Source organism: Mya arenaria, chromosome 6 (assembly GCF_026914265.1).
Source record: "Mya arenaria isolate MELC-2E11 chromosome 6, ASM2691426v1".
NCBI lineage: Eukaryota > Metazoa > Mollusca > Bivalvia > Myida > Myidae > Mya > Mya arenaria.
This window is the reverse complement of record NC_069127.1, coordinates 48,255,713-48,276,314: the sequence shown is the minus strand read 5'-3', so window position 1 is coordinate 48,276,314 and position 20,602 is coordinate 48,255,713. Positions and strand designations below refer to the sequence as shown.

Here is a 20,602-nt window from a genome sequence, read left to right as displayed (position 1 = left end):
CATGCCATTGTGGTCTTAACCATGCCATTGTGTCCTTAGTCATGCCATTGTGTCCTTAGCCATGCCATTGTGTCCTTAGCCATGCCATTGTGTCCTTAGCCATGCCATTGTGTCCTTAGTCATGCCATCGTGTCCTTAGTCATGCCATTGTGTCCTTAGTCATGCCATCGTGTCCTTAGCCATGCCATTGTGTCCTTAGTCATGCCATCGTGTCCTTAGTCATGCCATCGTGTCCTTAGTCATGCCATTGTGTCCTTAGCCATGTCATTGTGTCCTTAGTCATGCCATTGTGTCCTTAGTCATGCCATTGTGTCCTTAGCCATGCCATCGTGTCCTTAGTCATGTCATTGTGTCCTTAGTCATGCCATCGTGTCCTTAGTCATGTCATTGTGTCCTTAGTCATGCCATCGTGTCCTTAGCCATGCCATTGTGTCCTGAGCCATGCCATTGTGTCCTTAGTCATGCCATCGTGTCCTTAGTCATGCCATTGTGTCCTTAGCCATGCCATTGTGGTCTTAACCATGCCATTGTGTCCTTAGTCATGCCATTGTGTCCTTAGCCATGTCATTGTGTCCTTAGCCATGTCATTGTGTCCTTAGTCATGCCATTGTGTCCTTAGTCATGCCATTGTGTCCTTAGTCATGCCATTGTGTCCTTAGCCATGCCATTCCATTGTGTCCTTAGCCATGCCATTGTGGTCTTAACCATGCCATTGTGTCCTTAGTCATGCCATTGTGTCCTTAGTCATGCCATTGTGTCCTTAGCCATGCCATTGTGGTCTTAACCATGCCATTGTGTCCTTAGTCATGCCATTGTGTCCTTAGCCATGCCATTGTGGTCTTAACCATGCCATTGTGTCCTTAGTCATGCCATTGTGTCCTTAGTCATGCCATTGTGTCCTTAACCATGCCATTGTGTCCTTAGTCATGCCATTGTGTCCTTAGTCATGCCATTGTGTCCTTAGTCATGCCATTGTGTCCTTAGTCATGCCATCGTGTCCTTAGTCATGCCATTGTGTCCTTAGTCCTGCCGTTGTGTCCTTAGTCATGTCGTTGTGTCATTGTCATTCATGCTTTTGTAGAAGAAGAAAATGCAGCCATTGACAGAATATTGTGGAGTTAATACAACCAGTTTTAAGACTGTCATGTTTGATTTCAGATAGTATACCAATATGTGGAGCGAGGTTACCACTCATACATGGATGGCAATGATGAGTTTGATGCAGAAGATAATGATTTACGGCACGCTCTCAGTACGTAAGATCTGGGGGTTTTCCTAGTTTGTTTAAATCATGTCCCAGAGATCAAAACCAACCCAGCCCTGGGGGTCACAAGTTTCCGATAGACTTATTAAAAAAAACCTTTGAAAATCATCTTATCTGAAACCTCTAGGCCCAGTCCCTTGATATTTTGCATGTAGCATCATACAGTGGTCCTCCACCAAGTTTAAATTACCCTTGCCTTATTTAGGACAAACTGAAAATCTTCTTTTCTCAAACCACATGGCCCAGACCTTTGATACTTGTTATGTAGCATCACTGTTATCAAAAATAGAAAAGATGGTTTCCACTTAATAACTTCAAGGAATATTTATAGTGTTGAATCTTGGTAAAAAGCAAATTAATGTGGAGATGTACATTGGGGATTTAGTGGGATCAAGTTCAAGGTCAATGTTGCTTATAAAGGAAAAATGATTTCTGCTGAATAACGTGAATAACTGAATAGCCGACTGACTTGTTAGAATTAGGGATTAAAGTTGTTGTGTATAATACTTATGTGAAGACATGCTTTAAAATTTGTTAAGGTGTCATTAGGGTCAGTTTAAGTGAAAATCGAAAGTGTTTCTGCTCAATTACTTCTGATAGAATCATTGTATAGGGATTAAACTTTCTGTGTAGTAAGAAAATTATGTGAAGACTTACTCAGGGATTGCATTTTAGAGTTTGTGGAGCTAAGGCCACTTTAACTGAAAATCCTTTTTGCTCAAAAATCTAAGCTGAAATTGATGGATACAGATGAAACTGTTGGGTGATAATGTCTTCGAAGGTCAAAGTCACTCTAACTAAAAAAATGGTTTCTTCTCAATAACTTTCGTTCTGCAATAAATTATATTTAAGAAACTGGTATACAGCAAGGTCGTGTGAAGATGTACTATGGGATTGCAATTTTGGTCAGTAGGGTCAAGGTCATGGCCATTGATAACAAATGAAGAATGAGAGCTTATTTAAGAATAACATTTTGTATTAAGATGGGTCGTGTGAAAATGTACACTGAGGTTGGATAATGGGTCAGTGGAGTCAAGTAAGCCATTTCTAAACGTAGGAAAACAGTTCCTGGTTTATAATTTGAGTTAGGACTAACATACAAGCTATGAAACTTGGAATATAGGAAGCTTAAATGTTGATTTACCTTGGATGGATCATAAAGGTCAAGGTCACGGTTACTGAAAAAAAGAAAAATGTTTTCTAATTAATTATTTTAGTTAGGAATGATATATCATCAAGTGTTTTATTTTATTTAGTGAGCTGATGTTAGATGTAGGTTAGGATTATTCAAGCAGTTGTTGGGGTCAAGGTGGCTGCTGCTTTAAGTATAGAAAACCAGTTTCTGCTCAATAGCTTTATATGTTGAAAGTTGGTGTATAGTAGACTTACCTTAGGATTGAATTGAAGTTATTGGATCAATGCCAAGGTAATTATTATAGAAAATTGGAAACAGTTTTTGTTCAACATTCCAATGATTTCCAGTGATTTTAATTGGTAAAAACCAAGCTCATGTAGATAGGGTGTAGGGGTGAAGGTTACTTTTTATATTTTAATACCCAAATCTTATATATGCCATATTTCCTGATAGTACAAATTATAAACCTGGTTTTGTTCCATTGTGACGTTCCTATCTCATCTAAAATCACTTGTTGGAGATGAAATTATGATTTCCATGATATTAGTCTGACATTCAATTCATGGCATAAGAAGATATATATTCGAAAATGTTAATGACACGTCTGTCACATGAAAATGTCAATTTTAATTATTTCAATGTCGTTAAAGCTATTTTCAAAAAGATGTCTCATTTAGTTTTAAATTGATTTTCTATAATAAGTGCTTATATACTATATGTTTTACAAATGCATTGAATAGAGTTAGAGCCATAACAATACCTTAAAAATAAAAATTAAAAATTTTTTTTTATGAAAATTGTGAGAAAATGTTTCTTTTAATTGAATTACACCAGACTTCCCGAAAGTTGAAAAAAAGTGGCAGACATTCGGTCTGACAAGACATAAAAATCTGTCAGACCGAAAGGAAATCTGTCAGACCGAAACAAAAGGAACAAAAAACGAAGTAATAACATTGCTTTATTCATCAATAGCAGCTTATTTCTTTATAAAGGCTTTATAGTATGTCTCTTATGAAAATCATCACTCTGTCAAAATTCAAAAGTTCATCTTGATATTCAAAACACTCCTCATCAATATCGGGGTTTAAGAGCCTGATGTAAGGACTTTTTCAGTGTTGGACAGGGTGACAACCTCTTGTGATGCCAATGGTTCTGGTGTAGTCTGTTCAATTATATGCGCAGGCACATCTAGACTCTGCCTAAAAGTACAAAATTTATCATGGACAGTGGATGTACAAATAAACTTTTATCAATAAAATAAAATAAAAAATCACAAATAAAATGCCTTTCACAACATGCCAAATATTATATTACAGTGGTGAATTTAGATTACACTTTTATACTTTATTATGGATTTAGTTTTTCTTGTACATGATATTTATTTTTTTTTTATTTATAAAGGTAGAGCTATTTTTTAAGATAGAAGTAATAATTGCCTACCAGCAAAGTGTCCATAACTTTCTGTTTCTGAAGGTTTGAGTTTCACCATCATCATCGCAGGTTATTACTTGCTTTTCTTTGTCAATAATGAGTCATTTCCTATTTCTTTGCCATTTCGCAAAATAATTATTTCATGACATTTCGTTTCATATTCATTTTCCTTTCAGAGCATTCATCGATTGATAATTTTCTCTTTATTTAACTAGCATTCGTAAAATGTTAGAGAAGCCATGTTTGATCATAGTGGCTTGATGACAAAGGCTCATTAAAGTCACAATAAATAATTTCAACTAGCCAAAATTATATTTTATACATACTTGAACATGTATATCACCAAAATAATACATTGCCATAAACATTAAACGAGATTTGACAAAATTCAAAAATACCCTATACTGTAATATGAAACAAGTGAAGAATGTTTGCCCGGCGAAAATGTAAACAAAGACCAATTCTCGTCGAAAATTAAAACTTCTTCGTAAGCTACAAACAAAATTCCTGGCTCATAGATGCAGTGACCCGTTATATACACGTTAAAACCGGTATTCTTGTCGAGAGAAACAGTATATGACGAAACTGCTTCAAAATGCGAATTATCACAAGCGCTAGCCAGACATTGTTTTGTCAAAATGACATAGTACCCGGTCCGCCTTGATCGATTAGCGAAAGCGGCCGAAGGACGGGAACCATCGAAAAAGCGTTGAGTGTTCCGGTGGTTCCCGCCCTTCGGCCGCTTTCTCTAATCGATTAAGGCGAACCGGATACTACGTCATTTTGACAGAACAATGTCTGGCTAGCGCTTGTAATAATTCGCATTTTGAAGCAGTTTTGTCGTATACTGTTTCTCTCGACAAGAATACCGGTTTTAACGTGTATATAACGGGTCACTGCATCTATGAGCCAGGTATTTTGTTTGTAGCTTACGAAGAAGTTTTAATTTTCAACGAGAATTGGTCTTTGTTTACATTTTCGCCGGGCAAACATTCTTCACTTGTTTCATATTACAGTATAGGGTATTTTTGAATTTTGTCAAATCTCGTTTTATGTTTATGGCAATGTATTATTTTGGTGATATACATGTTCAAGTATGTATAAAATATAATTTTGACTAGTTGAAATTATTTATTGTGACTTTAATGAGCCTTTGTCATCAAGCCACTGTGTGTTTGATGCGCAAATGACTGACAGTATGTAACATGCACACCGATTGGTTCTTCTACGGGCACTATGCCGAAAGCGACCAATGGAAACTTGTGTAACGTTTTTCTAAGGCCCTCATGCTAAAACCTGGTTACCGGGATTTTATGCTAAAACCCGGTCACTGGGAACAAAAAATAGCCAGACAGTCACACCGATTTTTGTTCAGAAATCATCGGACCGGATCAAAATTTGCCGGTCATGTCCGTCGGACCAACAACTTTCGGGAAGTCTGTTACACATACTAATAATATCAAGTATAAGGATGGCCATTTTTCAAGTATTAATGTTTAGTCTTTATTTGGAACTTCATGTCTTGCCTTGGCTTAAACAGTATTTATTCTATATAAGTACATTTAGCAAATACGTACATTACATAATAATTAAGGATTGAGGAGATAGCTTAGAGCTAACATTTATACCTCTCTCCTTGTCTTGCCTTGTAACCATTTGTGTATGAACTCACTATCAGTTTACTGCTTCTGGGTGTGACCAAGTTTACCAGTAAAAGCCTTTGGTTCAAGTCTGTGGCTAAAAAAAACAACTTGGCCTTTATAAATGGGTTTTCAATTAAAAGCTGCCGCTACATGGCAAAATATTCCCTACCAGTAGTTAAAAAAAGCACCAAAATATATTGCTAACATTTTTTATCCTTGTAAAAAATAAATGTTTTGTTTTTGTTTTGATCATTTAAGTCAAATGAGTTAAACATAATAAAATAAAAATATATAGTATAAAATTTTATATATTAATATAATATAAAAAAAATGAAAAAATTGATGCCGATATGAAATTTGTGAGAGAGTGTCATTAAGAAACTTTGGTCTGATTGTATATATATGAGTGTTGTATGTTGCCCTCTTCAGGGGAGAAGTTTCTGGGATCTGGGGGAATAGACGGCCTTCTGGAGACAAACAGAAACCTGGAGGAACAGGTCACTCAGCTGGAACAAGACACTGTACGTCTGTAGGCAATGCATTATCAAGGTTACAGGAGCATTCTGTATGATTGCCTACAAATTCTGTCTGCTTGCTTATTGGCGAAACTAAAGTCGATATTCTCTCAGCTTTAAAACGAAATTTTTCATGCTTCTATTGAAATCATTGTTTATTATAGCCACTTTGCTATTTCTAAGTACTATCAAATTAGAAATTTTCAACAAATTTACCCACCATTACAAAACTAATTTGTGTTTAGGTCTAAAAAACCAAAAACATTTTTCACTTGTAGGATCAGCTTGGTAGTGTGAAAGAGAAGTTACTGGTTGCACAGCATGATGAGGAGCGGTTCAGGGGTTACCTCAAACAACTTGAGACCCATAAAAAGGAGCAAGAGTTACTCCTGGCCCAAACAGAGGAGCAGTGTGCCAGTTTAGGTTTGTATAATGACTTTGTAAACAAAAGAACATGCAGAAAAATGTGCTTGCAAAAGCAGAAACAAAGTAAGCTAATGATGACACGATGTTCGAATATAATCGGATCATCGAATATAATCAAATAATTGTCAATGTCACCCAACATAGGCGATAATCAATTTAGATCATCCATAATCAATTCCTTTCATCTAGCTTTTGTTATTTTACTTAAACATAATACAATTCAGGTGTATACTATCATGTTTTTAGTCAAAAAATCATACATCCTAATTTGTGCTATGAATGAACAAAAAAAAATTAAACATAGACATAGAAGTTGTTAAATTGAACACTGATGTTATTTTCAAACCAACAATATTGGGTTTGGTAATGCATTTTGGATTTTTTCCGATTTGATTATATAGTTTATTTCAATTTTCATTATCAATCATGAAATTTGTCTGACTGGATTACGAAACATAAAATATAGTGACTGTCTCTGGCCGCATTAGGTTTATGGAAATTTCAACCACTTGAAAAATAAAAGTGAAGGATACCATCTTCACCCAAGGCATATCATGATCAGACAGGATCCATCTTGAACAGAAGTGATGCATAAGTTTGGGGTCATTTTGAGTGAATTTTCCTATCACTTGTACAGGGATTACCTTAAATGAGGTCAAGATGAAAGAAAAGGACCATCTCAAATAAATAAAAGCCCATGCTGAGAAAATGGGTTCCAATCACTGTGAGGGGGTATTGGGTTCCAATCACTGTGAGGGTGTATTGGGTTCCAATCACTGTGAGGTGTATTGGGTTCCAATCACTGTGAGGGTGTATTGGGTTCCAATCGCTGTGAGGGTGTATTGGGTTCCAATCGCTGTGAGGGTGTATTGGGTTCCAATCGCTGTGAGGGTGTATTGGGTTCCAATCACTGTGAGGGTGTATTGGGTTCCAATCACTGTGAGGGTGTATTGGGTTCCAATCACTGTGAGGGTGTATTGGGTTCCAATCACTGTGAGGGTGTATTGGGTTCCAATCGCTGTGAGGGTGTATTGGGTTCCAATCACTGTGAGGGTGTATTGGGTTCCAATCGCTGTGAGGGTGTATTGGGTTCCAATCGCTGTGAGGGTGTATTGGGTTCCAATCACTGTGAGGGTGTAATGGGTTCCAATCACTGTGAGGGTGTATTGGGTTCCAATCACTGTGAGGGTGTATTGGGTTCCAATCACTGTGAGGGTGTATTGGGTTCCAATCACTGTGAGGGTGTATTGGGTTCCAATCACTGTGAGGGTGTATTGGGTTCCAATCACTGTGAGGGTGTATTGGGTTCCAATCACTGTGAGGGTGTATTGGGTTCCAATCACTGTGAGGGTGTATTGGGTTCCAATCACTGTGAGGGTGTAATGGGTTCCAATCACTGTGAGGGTGTATTGGGTTCCAATCACTGTGAGGGTGTATTGGGTTCCAATCACTGTGAGGGTGTATTGGGTTCCAATCACTGTGAGGGTGTATTGGGTTCCAATCACTGTGAGGGTGTATTGGGTTCCAATCACTGTGAGGGTGTAATGGGTTCCAATCACTGTGAGGGTGTATTGGGTTCCAATCACTGTGAGGGTGTATTGGGTTCCAATCACTGTGAGGGTGTATTGGGTTCCAATCACTGTGAGGGTGTATTGGGTTCCAATCACTGTGAGGGTGTAATGGGTTCCAATCACTGTGAGGGTGTATTGGGTTCCAATCACTGTGAGGGTGTATTCGAGCATCTTTCATGTGCTAGAACTCAAGAGTCTCATTCACGTTTGTCAGGTTCGAAAAAATATAATTAAATGAATTGTGAACTAAACGCTTATAACACTGATAAAACATCAACACCTTACCTATTAACAGTTACCATAAAATGTAACATAAAAACCTCCAATTTGATGAAAAACATTTGTAACACTATTGAAAAATGAATGATTTACAAAATTCTAACTAATATCTGTTATTAAAAGTTGGTTGAATGAATCAGTTTTAACGAACTGTTTTAACAAAATGTTATCAATATAAAAATGTGTGTCTCTTTAAACCAGTACTAATGTCCATTATGAGCGGCCATGATCTCTCGTCGAGAGAGGTCACCAATACAGCTAATAACTTGACCACTTATATCTCTATTATTTTGTACAGAGGCAGATATGCAGGCAGAAGAGATGAAGTTAGAACAGATGAAGGAGATTGAGTCCAAACAGGAGTATTCCCAGGCAGATGTGGAACAGATTCACCAGAAAGGTACGGTTATGTGGCAGGATGTGTGTAGGGGAGGGGTAGGATGACAAGGGGTGGGGATCTAATTGGAGACTATGTGACTACTGGACAGAAATTAATGAATTTTATGTTTATTGTTCTTGAATTAATGAAAAAGTCCAATGTACCTGTCCAAAGGCATTACAACACTTCTGGCAGAAATTGATGTCAGATGCAGGATTTGTCTGGATCCGGACAGTAACCTGCTAGTTACTGCCCTTTAATTTATAAAAAACTAATAGTCCTTCTGGGAGCATTTGGAGGTGCGCCATTTTTTATTGAAGTCTAGGACTAGGTGAATGATGTAATAATAATACTTCAATGGGTATCTAAATAATTGATTTGATGTCCAAATATAAATCATGGCCACTCTATATAGTCTTTATGTGCACAACAAGAGGTATTGACCTCATTTGCTTTCCATATGCCACTGTCCATTAAATTGCCGTTCAGGCAAGTTTTACTTGTCCGTTATAAATTATAGAAATTATATACCAAGATACTGTTCAGCACATCATGGTATGGCTAAGTTCAAGACGATTTATATATGTTTTTACATTACCTTTTTACATGTTGTTTTTTTCACAAGTGATTTATCTGTGATCTATATGTATTATGCTCCTTTATAACTGCAATAATAACTGCAATAATGCTTCCTTTTTCATGTCCCATTCTATTGGTTTTTCGCAGTTTACATAGTTAATGTGGTAAATAAGGTATGGACCATTTTCACATTCATATCAACCATCAAACGCTGATATGTGGGTAACATGGTTGACGTTTTTTTTTTTTTTTTTTTTTTTTAGTAATTTCTAAAAAAGCTTTATATACTACAAAAAACATTTATAACACATTAAATTAATTATGTATGTATTTATTGATAGTGTATTTGTATTTTGTATTTGTGTAATGTGACAATGAGCTGTTAAAAATAAATGTTCTGTTCTGTCTAGTATTCTTAGTAAAATGAAACCTTAGATAAATGAGTAATCATCACTGGCCTTTTAAAAGTGTTCTTGCGACATTTATTACTATTACTAATGTACAAGTTTTCATCTACCATGAAATTTCTTCACTTTTCCTATTACCATTGATTGATATTTCAAAACTGAATTTTGCTTTTCGATGAGTTTTCCTTAAATTGCATTGTTGAAATGTTTGGTTCGTCGACAATGCATCATCCGGCGGGACATATCAGTTGTCTCATATGTTTGTTTGTCTTATGTCAATGTGTCAATGAAGTTCTATTCTTTAATATCATTGTGTTTATAAATATACAAACTTTTATAATTATGTTAAAGGAAAACAATCTATTCATAATTAGGTTTATAACTTATAAGTCCTACTTGTCACATACGGAAGTGCTTGAAAATTCCTAAAAGTTAGAGATTTAGGATAACACCTATCGCAAGTCTGGTTTTTCCTTTTAATCAGATGTTGTGTATAATTCACAGGTCGAGAGTTGAAGCGACAATGTGATGATCTTGACCGAGAAGTGCAGACTCTCAACCAAGACATCTGGAAGCTGGAAATTGCCATGTCCAAGGACTCAGAAGAGGTGAGTTTATACCATTGTGTTCCCTTACATGCAAGAGTTAGAGTAAAAAGCTAAGGGTTTGTTATCATATTCAAAGATGGGCTTATTAATGGCACAATGCAATTACCACAATTCAAAACATGTTGAGGTATTTGCATACAATTACAATGACAATAGGCATATATGTATGAAGGCCTATCACTCTGCTAAATATGTGTTGATTATTGCACCTTGGTCAATTGAGAAGAATGGATACCATTGGTGTCTTACGGTATCAGTTGTACAGATAAGCCCCTCATTACATCCAACCAATGGCAACCATGTTCAATCTGGATGCCTGGTGATCCCACATATCAAAAAAATGGTTAGGTTAGGGTTACATCCTTTTCAAAAACAGGTAGGGAAGGTAGGCTTATTTTTTTATATTTTATCTTTATGTAAGAACGTTTAATGTCATCATTGGAGAATTGTGGTAAAATTTTCTTCTGTAAAAAGCTTTAAAGGTTCTAGACATCAGAGGTTTTAAACTTTGTATTCAAACACACACTAAAAAAAACCTGACTATAAAAACAGTAGCGTCTGTGCCTATTTCGTAGGTAGGGTCGGGGAACCCGAATAAAATGTTTTTCTAGGCCTTGCTGATAATTATAAATATCATCTGTAAAGTTTATAACGAAATAATCACACTAGATAAAATTATGGCAATTACAATTTTCAGGGTTCCCCCTGGGTTCTAAAAAGTTGTCACCACTTTTTCGCGGGGGGTTGAGGGGACCGCGAAAGGTCCCCTTACGGGTCCAGGGCAGCGCCCTTGTGGGGGTCAGAGGAGGTGAAGCCCCCTGAAGCTCATGGGGTTTAAGCAATTTAAGAGCCTTAAATTGCGTTTAATTAGCACATTGTCATGCAGAACATAATATAATATTGTTGTACATGAAGCACAAGATATTAGCAAATTGTTCTTCTATTGACAAAATATATGGACAAGTATATAAATTTAAAAAAAATTAAAAATAATGAAAAAAATGCGATATATACATCAATATATTGATTTCAGTCTAATGCCTGCATACAATAGTGTCTTAGAATTTAAGAATACAATTATGAAAATATGAGATAAATTTAAAATAAATGGAAACTCAAAGAAATATACATTGTCAAACTAAGGCCATACTGTCCAGAATAAAACAGTGTCTACATTTTACTCGAGCCAACTTATTGGAAGCCTTATCAAATGGGATGTAGTTCTATTTATTTGTAGGCATACTCAATGACTTCTGTTAACCTTTTTGACTCTTTTTAACCCCCTAAAATGCTGCATTTATAGCAATTACAAATTGCGACAAAACTGAAAGCAAATCTATTTCTAGCGCATAAACGTTATTACGAAATTTGCATAAACAACAAAGCGGTTGAGCTAAATCTTAAAATCGTTTGTTATGGCCAAAAAAAAAAATACCTGTGTTTCTGGTAACCCGACCGACCCTATTTTTTCCTCGCCGACGCTTATCTTTCTTTAGGCATAAAAGTTAAAAAATCAAAAATTAAATATATCTTCGTTATTTTCGTTGTTTGTCTATCTCTGTTCCCAGAGAATAATCTTTCATTCCTGATTATGTATTACCGAGACGCTTTGTCTACAGGGAAACAAAATGGCGGAGTTCGGCAATCCCTGTACGATATCTTCAAATTGACACGTGTTTGATCACAGGAGACACATTTTCCTGTCTTTATAATGAAAATATTTAGGATATAGTTCGTGGTGTTATTTATCCATGTCCAAAATAGAATTTACTTTTTTACAATAGGCTTTCCGTATTCATGCAGGCTTCTTACGATTAGGCTTTGCGAATTCATGCAGGCTTAACTGCGAGGTTCACATTTCATTAATCGTTACATTAATTTATTCGCAGTTATCAATGGTTATTTATTTCGCCTAATGTAAGTCCTATCAACTGAAATCCAAACAAAAACCTGCGAAAATTATAACAACACATTTATAAGAATTTGTCGGCTGCAGATCAAACGGTACAATTTGTGGCGTCAGAGCACGAGCGGTAATAAAATCAAAGGTGCGTGGCTATGGTTTGTATCTAAACTGGTCGGTCGGATATCGTATGATACCATTTGATTGTGAGGATTTCGTCTAGGCTGGTAAGAAAAAACCATACGATAGAAAAAATATAATAATCAATAATCGTCGTCTGTAAATCTTAAAACAATGACCGAATTGTTTGAATTCACTACGAATATGAATGAAACTTTTTTGTTACGAGAATAATGATGAATTATAAATAATAAATTAAGATACGTAAAATAAATCCATATCTGCGCTTACTTGTTCTATTATTAACAAATTTAGTTGATAAATGACTGTTTCGCTAGAACAATTATCATAGATTTGTAGAAATTGAAGTGATGGATTTGTTCCAAAAACCGATCGAGTCTTATAAAGGAGTATTGTATACAAAAAACACCAAATTTCATGGGCAAAATTGGCGGGAAAATACGATAGTCGAAGGTAAGGAAATGATTTCAGACATAAAACAATTCAGTTTTATTCTGACTTTTTGTTAATTATGGAAAGCTTAGATATTATATAATTGATTTGATGCAACAGAATTTTGTATGAAACCGAAACTGTAAAAAAATTTTTTTTAAAATCCCGACCGACCCTATTTTTTTTCGCCATATTACCGGAAACACAGGTATTTTTTTATTGGCCTAATAAGAGGCTAGCTGACATTGTTAATCCGTGAAAGCAATAAAATGCCGCAATAATTAGCAAGGTGTTGACTGGGCCGTGACTGCTTGCCCTAATTATCGGATTTGTTGTCTCACCAGCAGATGCTCTTGATTTATGACAGTGACAGAATCAATGATCATGCAGGCCGCATGGGCACTGCTTACGTCATTTTAAGAAAATATTTTCCAAAAAAATCGTCTCCATAAATTCACCAAATTTGAAGAGTTGTCGCCACTTTTGCGATTTTGTTGCAAATGGCGATCGCCAGCGGGAACCCTGAATTTTTGTTCGTTATTTCACCTAGAATCAGATGTATTGGCCTATTTTGACATATTTCAAGGCCAAAGAAGCTAGTTATTGGGTATAATATTTACATATTCATCATCTACTCATCAACCCTATTCAAATGATACCTAAATACTATGGGATAGCCAGGTATCCAGAATTCACATACTTGTACATAGGGTATCTTCAAGTGTCCTATAAAACAGTTTTATTGTTTCATAAAGCCTTTAGAATTTATTTGTGATCAATATGTCTTTCTTATGATCTTAATGTGTTGTATTTTTAATAGTGCGAGACAAAGCGGCAGTCATATGTGAAGGCTGCGAAATCCCTCAAATTGGTACCCATTACTGCAGAAAACGCGGGAGGAATCGACTATGAAATAAAGAAACCCCCGCTAGCTGACGTGAATGACTTCCAAAATAAAATTAAGGTAAGTTGCGTGAATGACTTCAAAAATAAAATTATAGTAAGTTGCAAACAAATGTATGGATATTCCTTTCAAGTTCCTCCCTTTTCTGACAACCTTCTTATTTGCACACAGAACTTGAGTTTGCTATAAATTGTAATATTTCATCCATTGTTTAATAGCAGATTTATCTTTTAATAGTTTCTCTGTTGGCACATTAAATATTACTAAGGATTATAATTCCCTTATGCAACATACTTTAATTGTTGTAAGATATATTTCTGTAAAATGTCAGCATACAAAACAGGTTTTTATCTCTTCAATTTTGAGAAAGTTAGCACTATCTCGGAATATAAATCGTCTATATGAATACTTAACTGCATTTTAAAACTGGTTTGACCTTTAATGATAAACTTGTGAAAACTAATCTTTTCCATTCATGAGTAAAAAAGCTGCCTTTCCTTATTCAGTTCCAACTGAATACACGTGTATATAGCTTTTGTGTAGGGCATGGACAGAGATGGCATTTCGTCTTTACATTTGACAAATAGTAACCATGTGTTGACTATTCTATGTCATGTTTATTGTGCCGCGTGAATGTATATACTAATACCCATGGGTGGATGACTAGTTGTGTACCCACGTCCAAAATTTCTACCCTTCAAAGCCCTAATTTTGTGGAGTACTAAAATTGTCATTTAGCAATATATAAACAAATTCCTAATGTTTGTTAGGTTCAAAGCTAAGTCTGTAAGATTGTAAGTAATTCCTCACAATTTTGTAAAAGAATATACATGATTGTAAAAATTATTACTCCAATGCTAACAAACAAATGAAAGATAATTTGTCACAAATTTTATTGCAATTTAAAATGTTTTAGTTTAAAGTTATTTTTACAACCATTGTGTAACTAATTATAAAAACATTATAACATTATATTAGTCACTCTCATTGGCACAATGTTGCATGATAGTGTGGTCTTGTGCTCTGGGTGGAAACCGGATACCCAGATGAAACCCACTTGTCCGGCTTGATTACCACAAACCAAACACACATATACCTAGGCCGGGAAATCAAACCCGGGTCGCCTTTGTGAAAAGCGAGTGCGACTTGCATACCACTTACGTTTAAACTTTTTAATGCACTTTTTATTTCAATTACATAATGGAAATTTATCGAAATCACCAGACCAACTATATCTGATGGTTGATTATGATATTAGATCCATTTTCAATCCCAAATCATAATGTGAATTAAATGAGGAAATCATAATTTGCAGAAAACTCACGTTGGTAACCAGTTTGGTAGAAAACAATAATAATTATTATATACCTGTCATAAATCCACACGCAAGACATATAGCAAAAAAACGGAAGTCTGTATTCCACTCCAGTGCAATATGGCCGTATTCTACTCTTGTGTCATCACGTTATAACAAGTATCGGTGTGCGATGTTAAAATGACGTCATAATACAAAATAATGTGTCGTTAAAATGACATTTATGATGAAAACATGTGGGTCTAAAGTGATCTAACCTGTAATGTATAAAATAAAAGGGTTATTAGTACTGCGTTTTGATCCTGGAGGTTGTATTCGACTCTCGTTGATTTTTGCAGATTTTGATTACACTCGGCTTACGCCTTATGAAATCCGAATCTGTAAAAATCCACTCGAGTCGAAGACAACCTCCCAGATCAAAATGCAGTACTTATAACCCTTTTTAGCTTGACTATTCGAAGAATAGGTGGGCTATACTACTCGCCCCAGCGTCGGCGTCGGCGTCTGGTTAAAGTTTTAGGGCAAGTTGGGATTTTCACTTATAAGACCAATACCTTTCATTCAATTGAGTTAATACTTCACACAGTTGTTCAGGGCCATCAAATGATGAGGTTAGATAACTCCATATTATTCTTTACACAGATTATCGCCCCTGATTGACTATGAAACTTAGGTTAAAGTTTTAGTGCAGGTTGGGATATTTATAAATAACTTGTTCAATTGACTTAATACTAGTGATGCTCGGATGATCGATGATAATCGAAAATCGATTGGTTGGGCCTGAAATCGACGACAATCGATTGTATTTGGTTATAATCGATCATTGAAAAAAAAAAATGAAAAAAATATAAGTAGGTGTTCAGATGTTATCTTTAACAAAATGGCTGATGAAAGCCACAATGAGCAAGTAAAATGAACAATTTTTTATATAACACTTAATAACTTTAATTATAGACATAACGTATATGCATATAATGATTAAGAGTTTAATAATGGGCATGAATAAAACTTTACTTTTAAGTTTTATCTAGTATTTAAAAAAAACGATTGTACTATCGATAATCGGTTACTTGAGTGGAACCGATTATCGATAGTATAATTGGAACCGATTCCCAACACTACTTAATACTTCACACAGTTGTTCAGGACCATCACACAATGAGGTTACATAACTCCATATTATCCTTAATACAAGTTATGGCCCCTGATTGACTTAGGTTAAAGTTTTAGGGCAGGTTAATGTTTTTAGGGTAAGTTGGGATTTTCACTTAAAACTCCAATACCATTCATTTAATTGACTTAATACTTCACACAGTTGTTCAGAGCCATCACATAATGAGGTTAGATAACTCCATATTATCTTTTATACAAATTATGGCCCCTGATTGACTATGGAACTTAGGTTAAAGTTTTAGTGCAGGTTAGGATATTTTTTAATAACTTCTATGCCCTTCATTCAATTGACTTAATACTTCACGCAATTGTTTAGGACCATCACCCAATGAGGTTACATAACTCCATATCCTTAATACAAGTTATGGCCCCTGATTGACTTAGGTTAAAGTTTTAGGCAAGTAAAAGTTAAGGGCAAATTGGGATTTTAACTTCTATACCTTTCATTCAATGCACATTATAAAATTCAAAATTATTTACGACCATCTTACAACAAGAAACATAACTCCATTTTAACCCTAAATACAAATTATGTCCCTTGATTTCTTTTGACAGGCACATTTTTACATTCTTAGCCAGTTTTTTACCAAGGGAAAACAAGGAGGGCTATACTATATGGCCCTTGAATTTTTTATTTTTTTTTATTTAATTTTTTTTTATTTAATTTTATTTTAATTTCTTTTGAAAGGCATAATTGTATATCCTTTACCACATTTTCATAATTGGAAATTAAGTTATTTGAATGACTTGCATCATTTTTTGGGTGGTGGCAGGGCAGCATCAAAGTCACCTTATGTATTGAATAATTTTAGTTAGGTTTGACATAAATAGACCAAACTTGGTAATATTACATTGTTATTGTATTCACTTCTAAGTCAAAGCGGCAAAGTCGAGCGCGCTGTCTTACGACAGCTCTTGTTTATTGAGCAATGACCCTTGTGGGAACAAAAAAATGAATAGCTTTGGGTATGCATACCCTTGTTGTACTAATGTAAACAATGACATTGACACTTTACTTATATGACAGCACACCCACAATAAATAAATTCTAGGTCTGAGTCAAGGAAATGTGAATCTATTCCAGTACATTTTATTTTTCAGCCCGCCCTGACCATGATCAAAAGCCAGTGTAAAGAATCCCTGCAGAAGAAGGAGACAGAAAAAATCAAGGTCGCCGAACAGTTGGAATCTGTAAGTGCTAAACATAGTGGATTGTGTGACGGCCATGCTATGGTCATCACCAGTGAACTAGATATTTTTTCAAGTTTGTATAATTGAGGCATTGATTAAATACATACAAATGAAAACTTGTAGCAAACGTCATCAGACATTATGAAAGCTGCTAATTATTTCAACCCTGGTTACTTGTACAATCTGAAGGCCGTTATGACAGGATCAAGTAAAGCTCACTACTGCTAGTAGCACTAGTGTTCTTGTGGTAGAAATTGAGTAATTTTCTCCTCTTAAAGAGTTTTAAGACTATTAAAGGAAATCATTTTAATGATAATAATGATAAACTAAGATTTGTTTAATGAATCAAGTTTAAGCAAGTTATTTTAAAGAATGAAATGATACTTTAAGACAAGTCACACTGCGATTTTCCTCTACATTTAATTAAACATTGTTTAGGTAGTTTAAGTTTTCACTGTTAGATGCACAAATTACAACATCATAAAATTGCGGCGCACTTGATCTACAACACTTTAACCCTTTCCTTTATAGAGAAGTGGCCATATCAGCTGCCCCTAATTGATCCCCTCATTATAACTTTAGAGAAAAAAGGTGTATCTGTGAAGCTACGGATAGAGGAGTAAACATATAATATGACCAGTCTCCTGAAATGTATGTGTATGACAAGTCTGTTAAAATATATGTCACAAGAACAGTCTACTGAAATGTATGTCACATGACCGGTCTACTAAAATATAATTAATGTCACAAGACCAGTCTACTGAAATGCATGTCACATAACCAGTCTACTAAAATATAATTAATGTCACAAGACCAGTCTACTGAAATGCATGTCACATAACCAGTCTACTAAAATATAATTAATGTCACAAGACCAGTCTACTGAAATGCATGTCACATAACCAGTCTACTAAAATGATACGTGGAATTATCCTGGTATATGTAAAAATAAATAGTTTTGATTGTTTGGTTTCTTAAGTTGAAAACTTTTGTCTTGTTCTAGCTGCGAGAGCGACTGAGTGATCTGCAGAACGAAGCTACATTGCTGGACAGCAAGCACAAACGTGCGGACGATGAAGTGGAGTCTAAGCGACAGGTTTGCTACTTAACTGAAAACATAATGTATTGCCTCCACAAAAATGGGGATTGGTTGGGGGGGGGGCATATAGAGTTGCCCTAGTTCATGCGTGCCTCCATCCGTAATTCTGTCAGTGATTCAGTCCCTGATTCTGTAATTAGTTTGCATACTTCTGTCGCTCAAAACCCAGAACTATATGACCAAGAGGTGATGAAGTTGTGCATCTGGTGGTTTGTTTCACATAGTACAACAACAGGTTTGCCCTTGTATGACCAAAATTTAGCTTTTTTGAACTTGTTGAACTTGTGTCGCTCAACTTCAAAATTAGTAGTATTACACTCATGACATATTTCAGGAATATATTTAATGTTATTAAGTTGTGGAATAATATTGATGCACATCTATGGTGAATGGACAAAATAATGGCCCTTGCTTTTGTGACAAAGGCAGCATATGGGGGCTTTTGTGTCCTATGGACCCATTTCTAAGTGTCCCTACTTTAGATTTGTCCAGTTACAGAACTCTGCCAAATGGCACAAAAATATCAAATTTCCAGTTTGCATACGCATGCATCAGTTTGCTTGCAATACTCAACATCTTATGGGGATTGTATTGTCAGTGACATCAACTTTGTAGTTGACTTTATAATGCACCAACTTAATATAATGGTGTAAACTGAAGCACAGAAAAATAATGGACACCAGTACTGGTTCTAACCCAGGCAAACTGGATGGAGTGATTTATCTTGTAGCTGTCTTATAATGGACACCAGTACCTCATCTAACCCAGTCAAACTGGATGGAGTGATTTATCTTGTAGCTGTCTTATAATGGACACCAGTACCGCATCTAACCCAGTCAAACTGGATGGAGTGATTTATCTTGTAGCTGTCTTATAATGGACACCAGTACCGGTTCTAACCCAGTGAAACTGGATGGAGTGATTTATCTTTATGCTGTCTTATAATGGACACCAGTACCTCATCTAACCCAGTCAAACTGGATGGAGTGATTTATCTTGTAGCTGTCTTATAATGGACACCAGTACGGCATCTAATCCAGTCAAACTGGACTGGAGTATGATCTGTCATATAGCTCTTATGATTTATCTTATAGCAGTCTCTTTATGAACACCAGTTTCAGTTTTAACACAGTCAAACTGGACTGGAGTATGATCTGTCATATATGAAAATTAGTATTATTTGTGATGTGTTTTCTTCATGCAGCTGTTCCAGGGTGAGCTAGAGCGCCTTCATGGGGAGGCAGACAGACTACAAAATGAGCTTGTACAGCTCACAAGTCTGGGTCGTGCTCCGTGTGCAGATACCGAGGTTGAGATGAAGAAAATACAAGCGTGGTGGGTACACAGAAGTCATGGGATATTTTCTTGAAATCATAATTGTTATATGACTCTTTTGTGTCTTCTTTCTCCCCTTTATGCTAACTGTCATAGCTGAGGTGCCTGTGTAATCATACATTATACTCATTATGCTATTCAAATTAAATTGAGTGAAACTGTATGTTACCAGGGACAATTTGCACATGTGTAGCAAGGCCCATAACTCTGACTTTAATAATTGTTCATTTGTGCCCGTTTGTTTTGTTTATTTATAATAAAAAAAACGCAGACCTCAAAGGTCAAGGTCACACAAGACATTTAAAGGTCAGACAGTACACATGCTCGTGTCCGCGTTATAACTTACTAATGCATTGATGGATTACCATATTACTTGGTACAAATGTTGTCCTCATTGAGACAATGTGCAGTGACCTTGACCCCAGTCCATACCTTAAAGGTCAAGGTCACACGAAACTTTTAAAGGTCAGAGTACACATGCTCATGTCGGCCCTATAACTTACTTAAGCATTGATGGATTATCATATTACTTGGTACAAATGTTGTCCTCATTGAAACGATGTAAAGTGAACTTGACCTGGGTCCATACCTCAAAGGTCAAGGTCACACAAGACATTTAAAGGTCAGACGATTCATGCTCGTGTCCGCGTTATAACTTACTAATGCATTGATGGATTACCATATTACTTGGTACAAATGTTGTCCTCATTGAGACAATGTGCAGTGACCTTGACCCGGGTCCATACCTCAAAGGTCAAGGTCACACGAGACATTTAAAAGTCAGACAGTACACATGCTCGTGTCCATGCTATAACTTACTTATGCATTGATGGATTACCATATTACTTGGCACAAATGTTGTCCTCATTGAA

The 20,602-nt window shown here is 35.8% G+C and overlaps 1 protein-coding gene across 1 annotated transcript in view; it reads left to right on the top strand.

Moving 5' to 3' along the window:
* The window catches only part of LOC128236588 (kinetochore protein NDC80 homolog), a 51,946-nt gene that overhangs the window by 19,477 nt on the left and 11,867 nt on the right, over window positions 1-20,602 (top strand). The window contains exons 7-15 of the mRNA XM_052951558.1: window positions 1,159-1,252; window positions 5,903-5,994; window positions 6,267-6,411; window positions 8,563-8,664; window positions 10,134-10,237; window positions 13,534-13,677; window positions 17,207-17,296; window positions 18,300-18,392; window positions 19,600-19,730. Coding sequence (XP_052807518.1) covers window positions 1,159-1,252; window positions 5,903-5,994; window positions 6,267-6,411; window positions 8,563-8,664; window positions 10,134-10,237; window positions 13,534-13,677; window positions 17,207-17,296; window positions 18,300-18,392; window positions 19,600-19,730 — 995 coding nt within the window. The remainder of the gene's footprint in view (window positions 1-1,158; window positions 1,253-5,902; window positions 5,995-6,266; window positions 6,412-8,562; window positions 8,665-10,133; window positions 10,238-13,533; window positions 13,678-17,206; window positions 17,297-18,299; window positions 18,393-19,599; window positions 19,731-20,602) is intronic.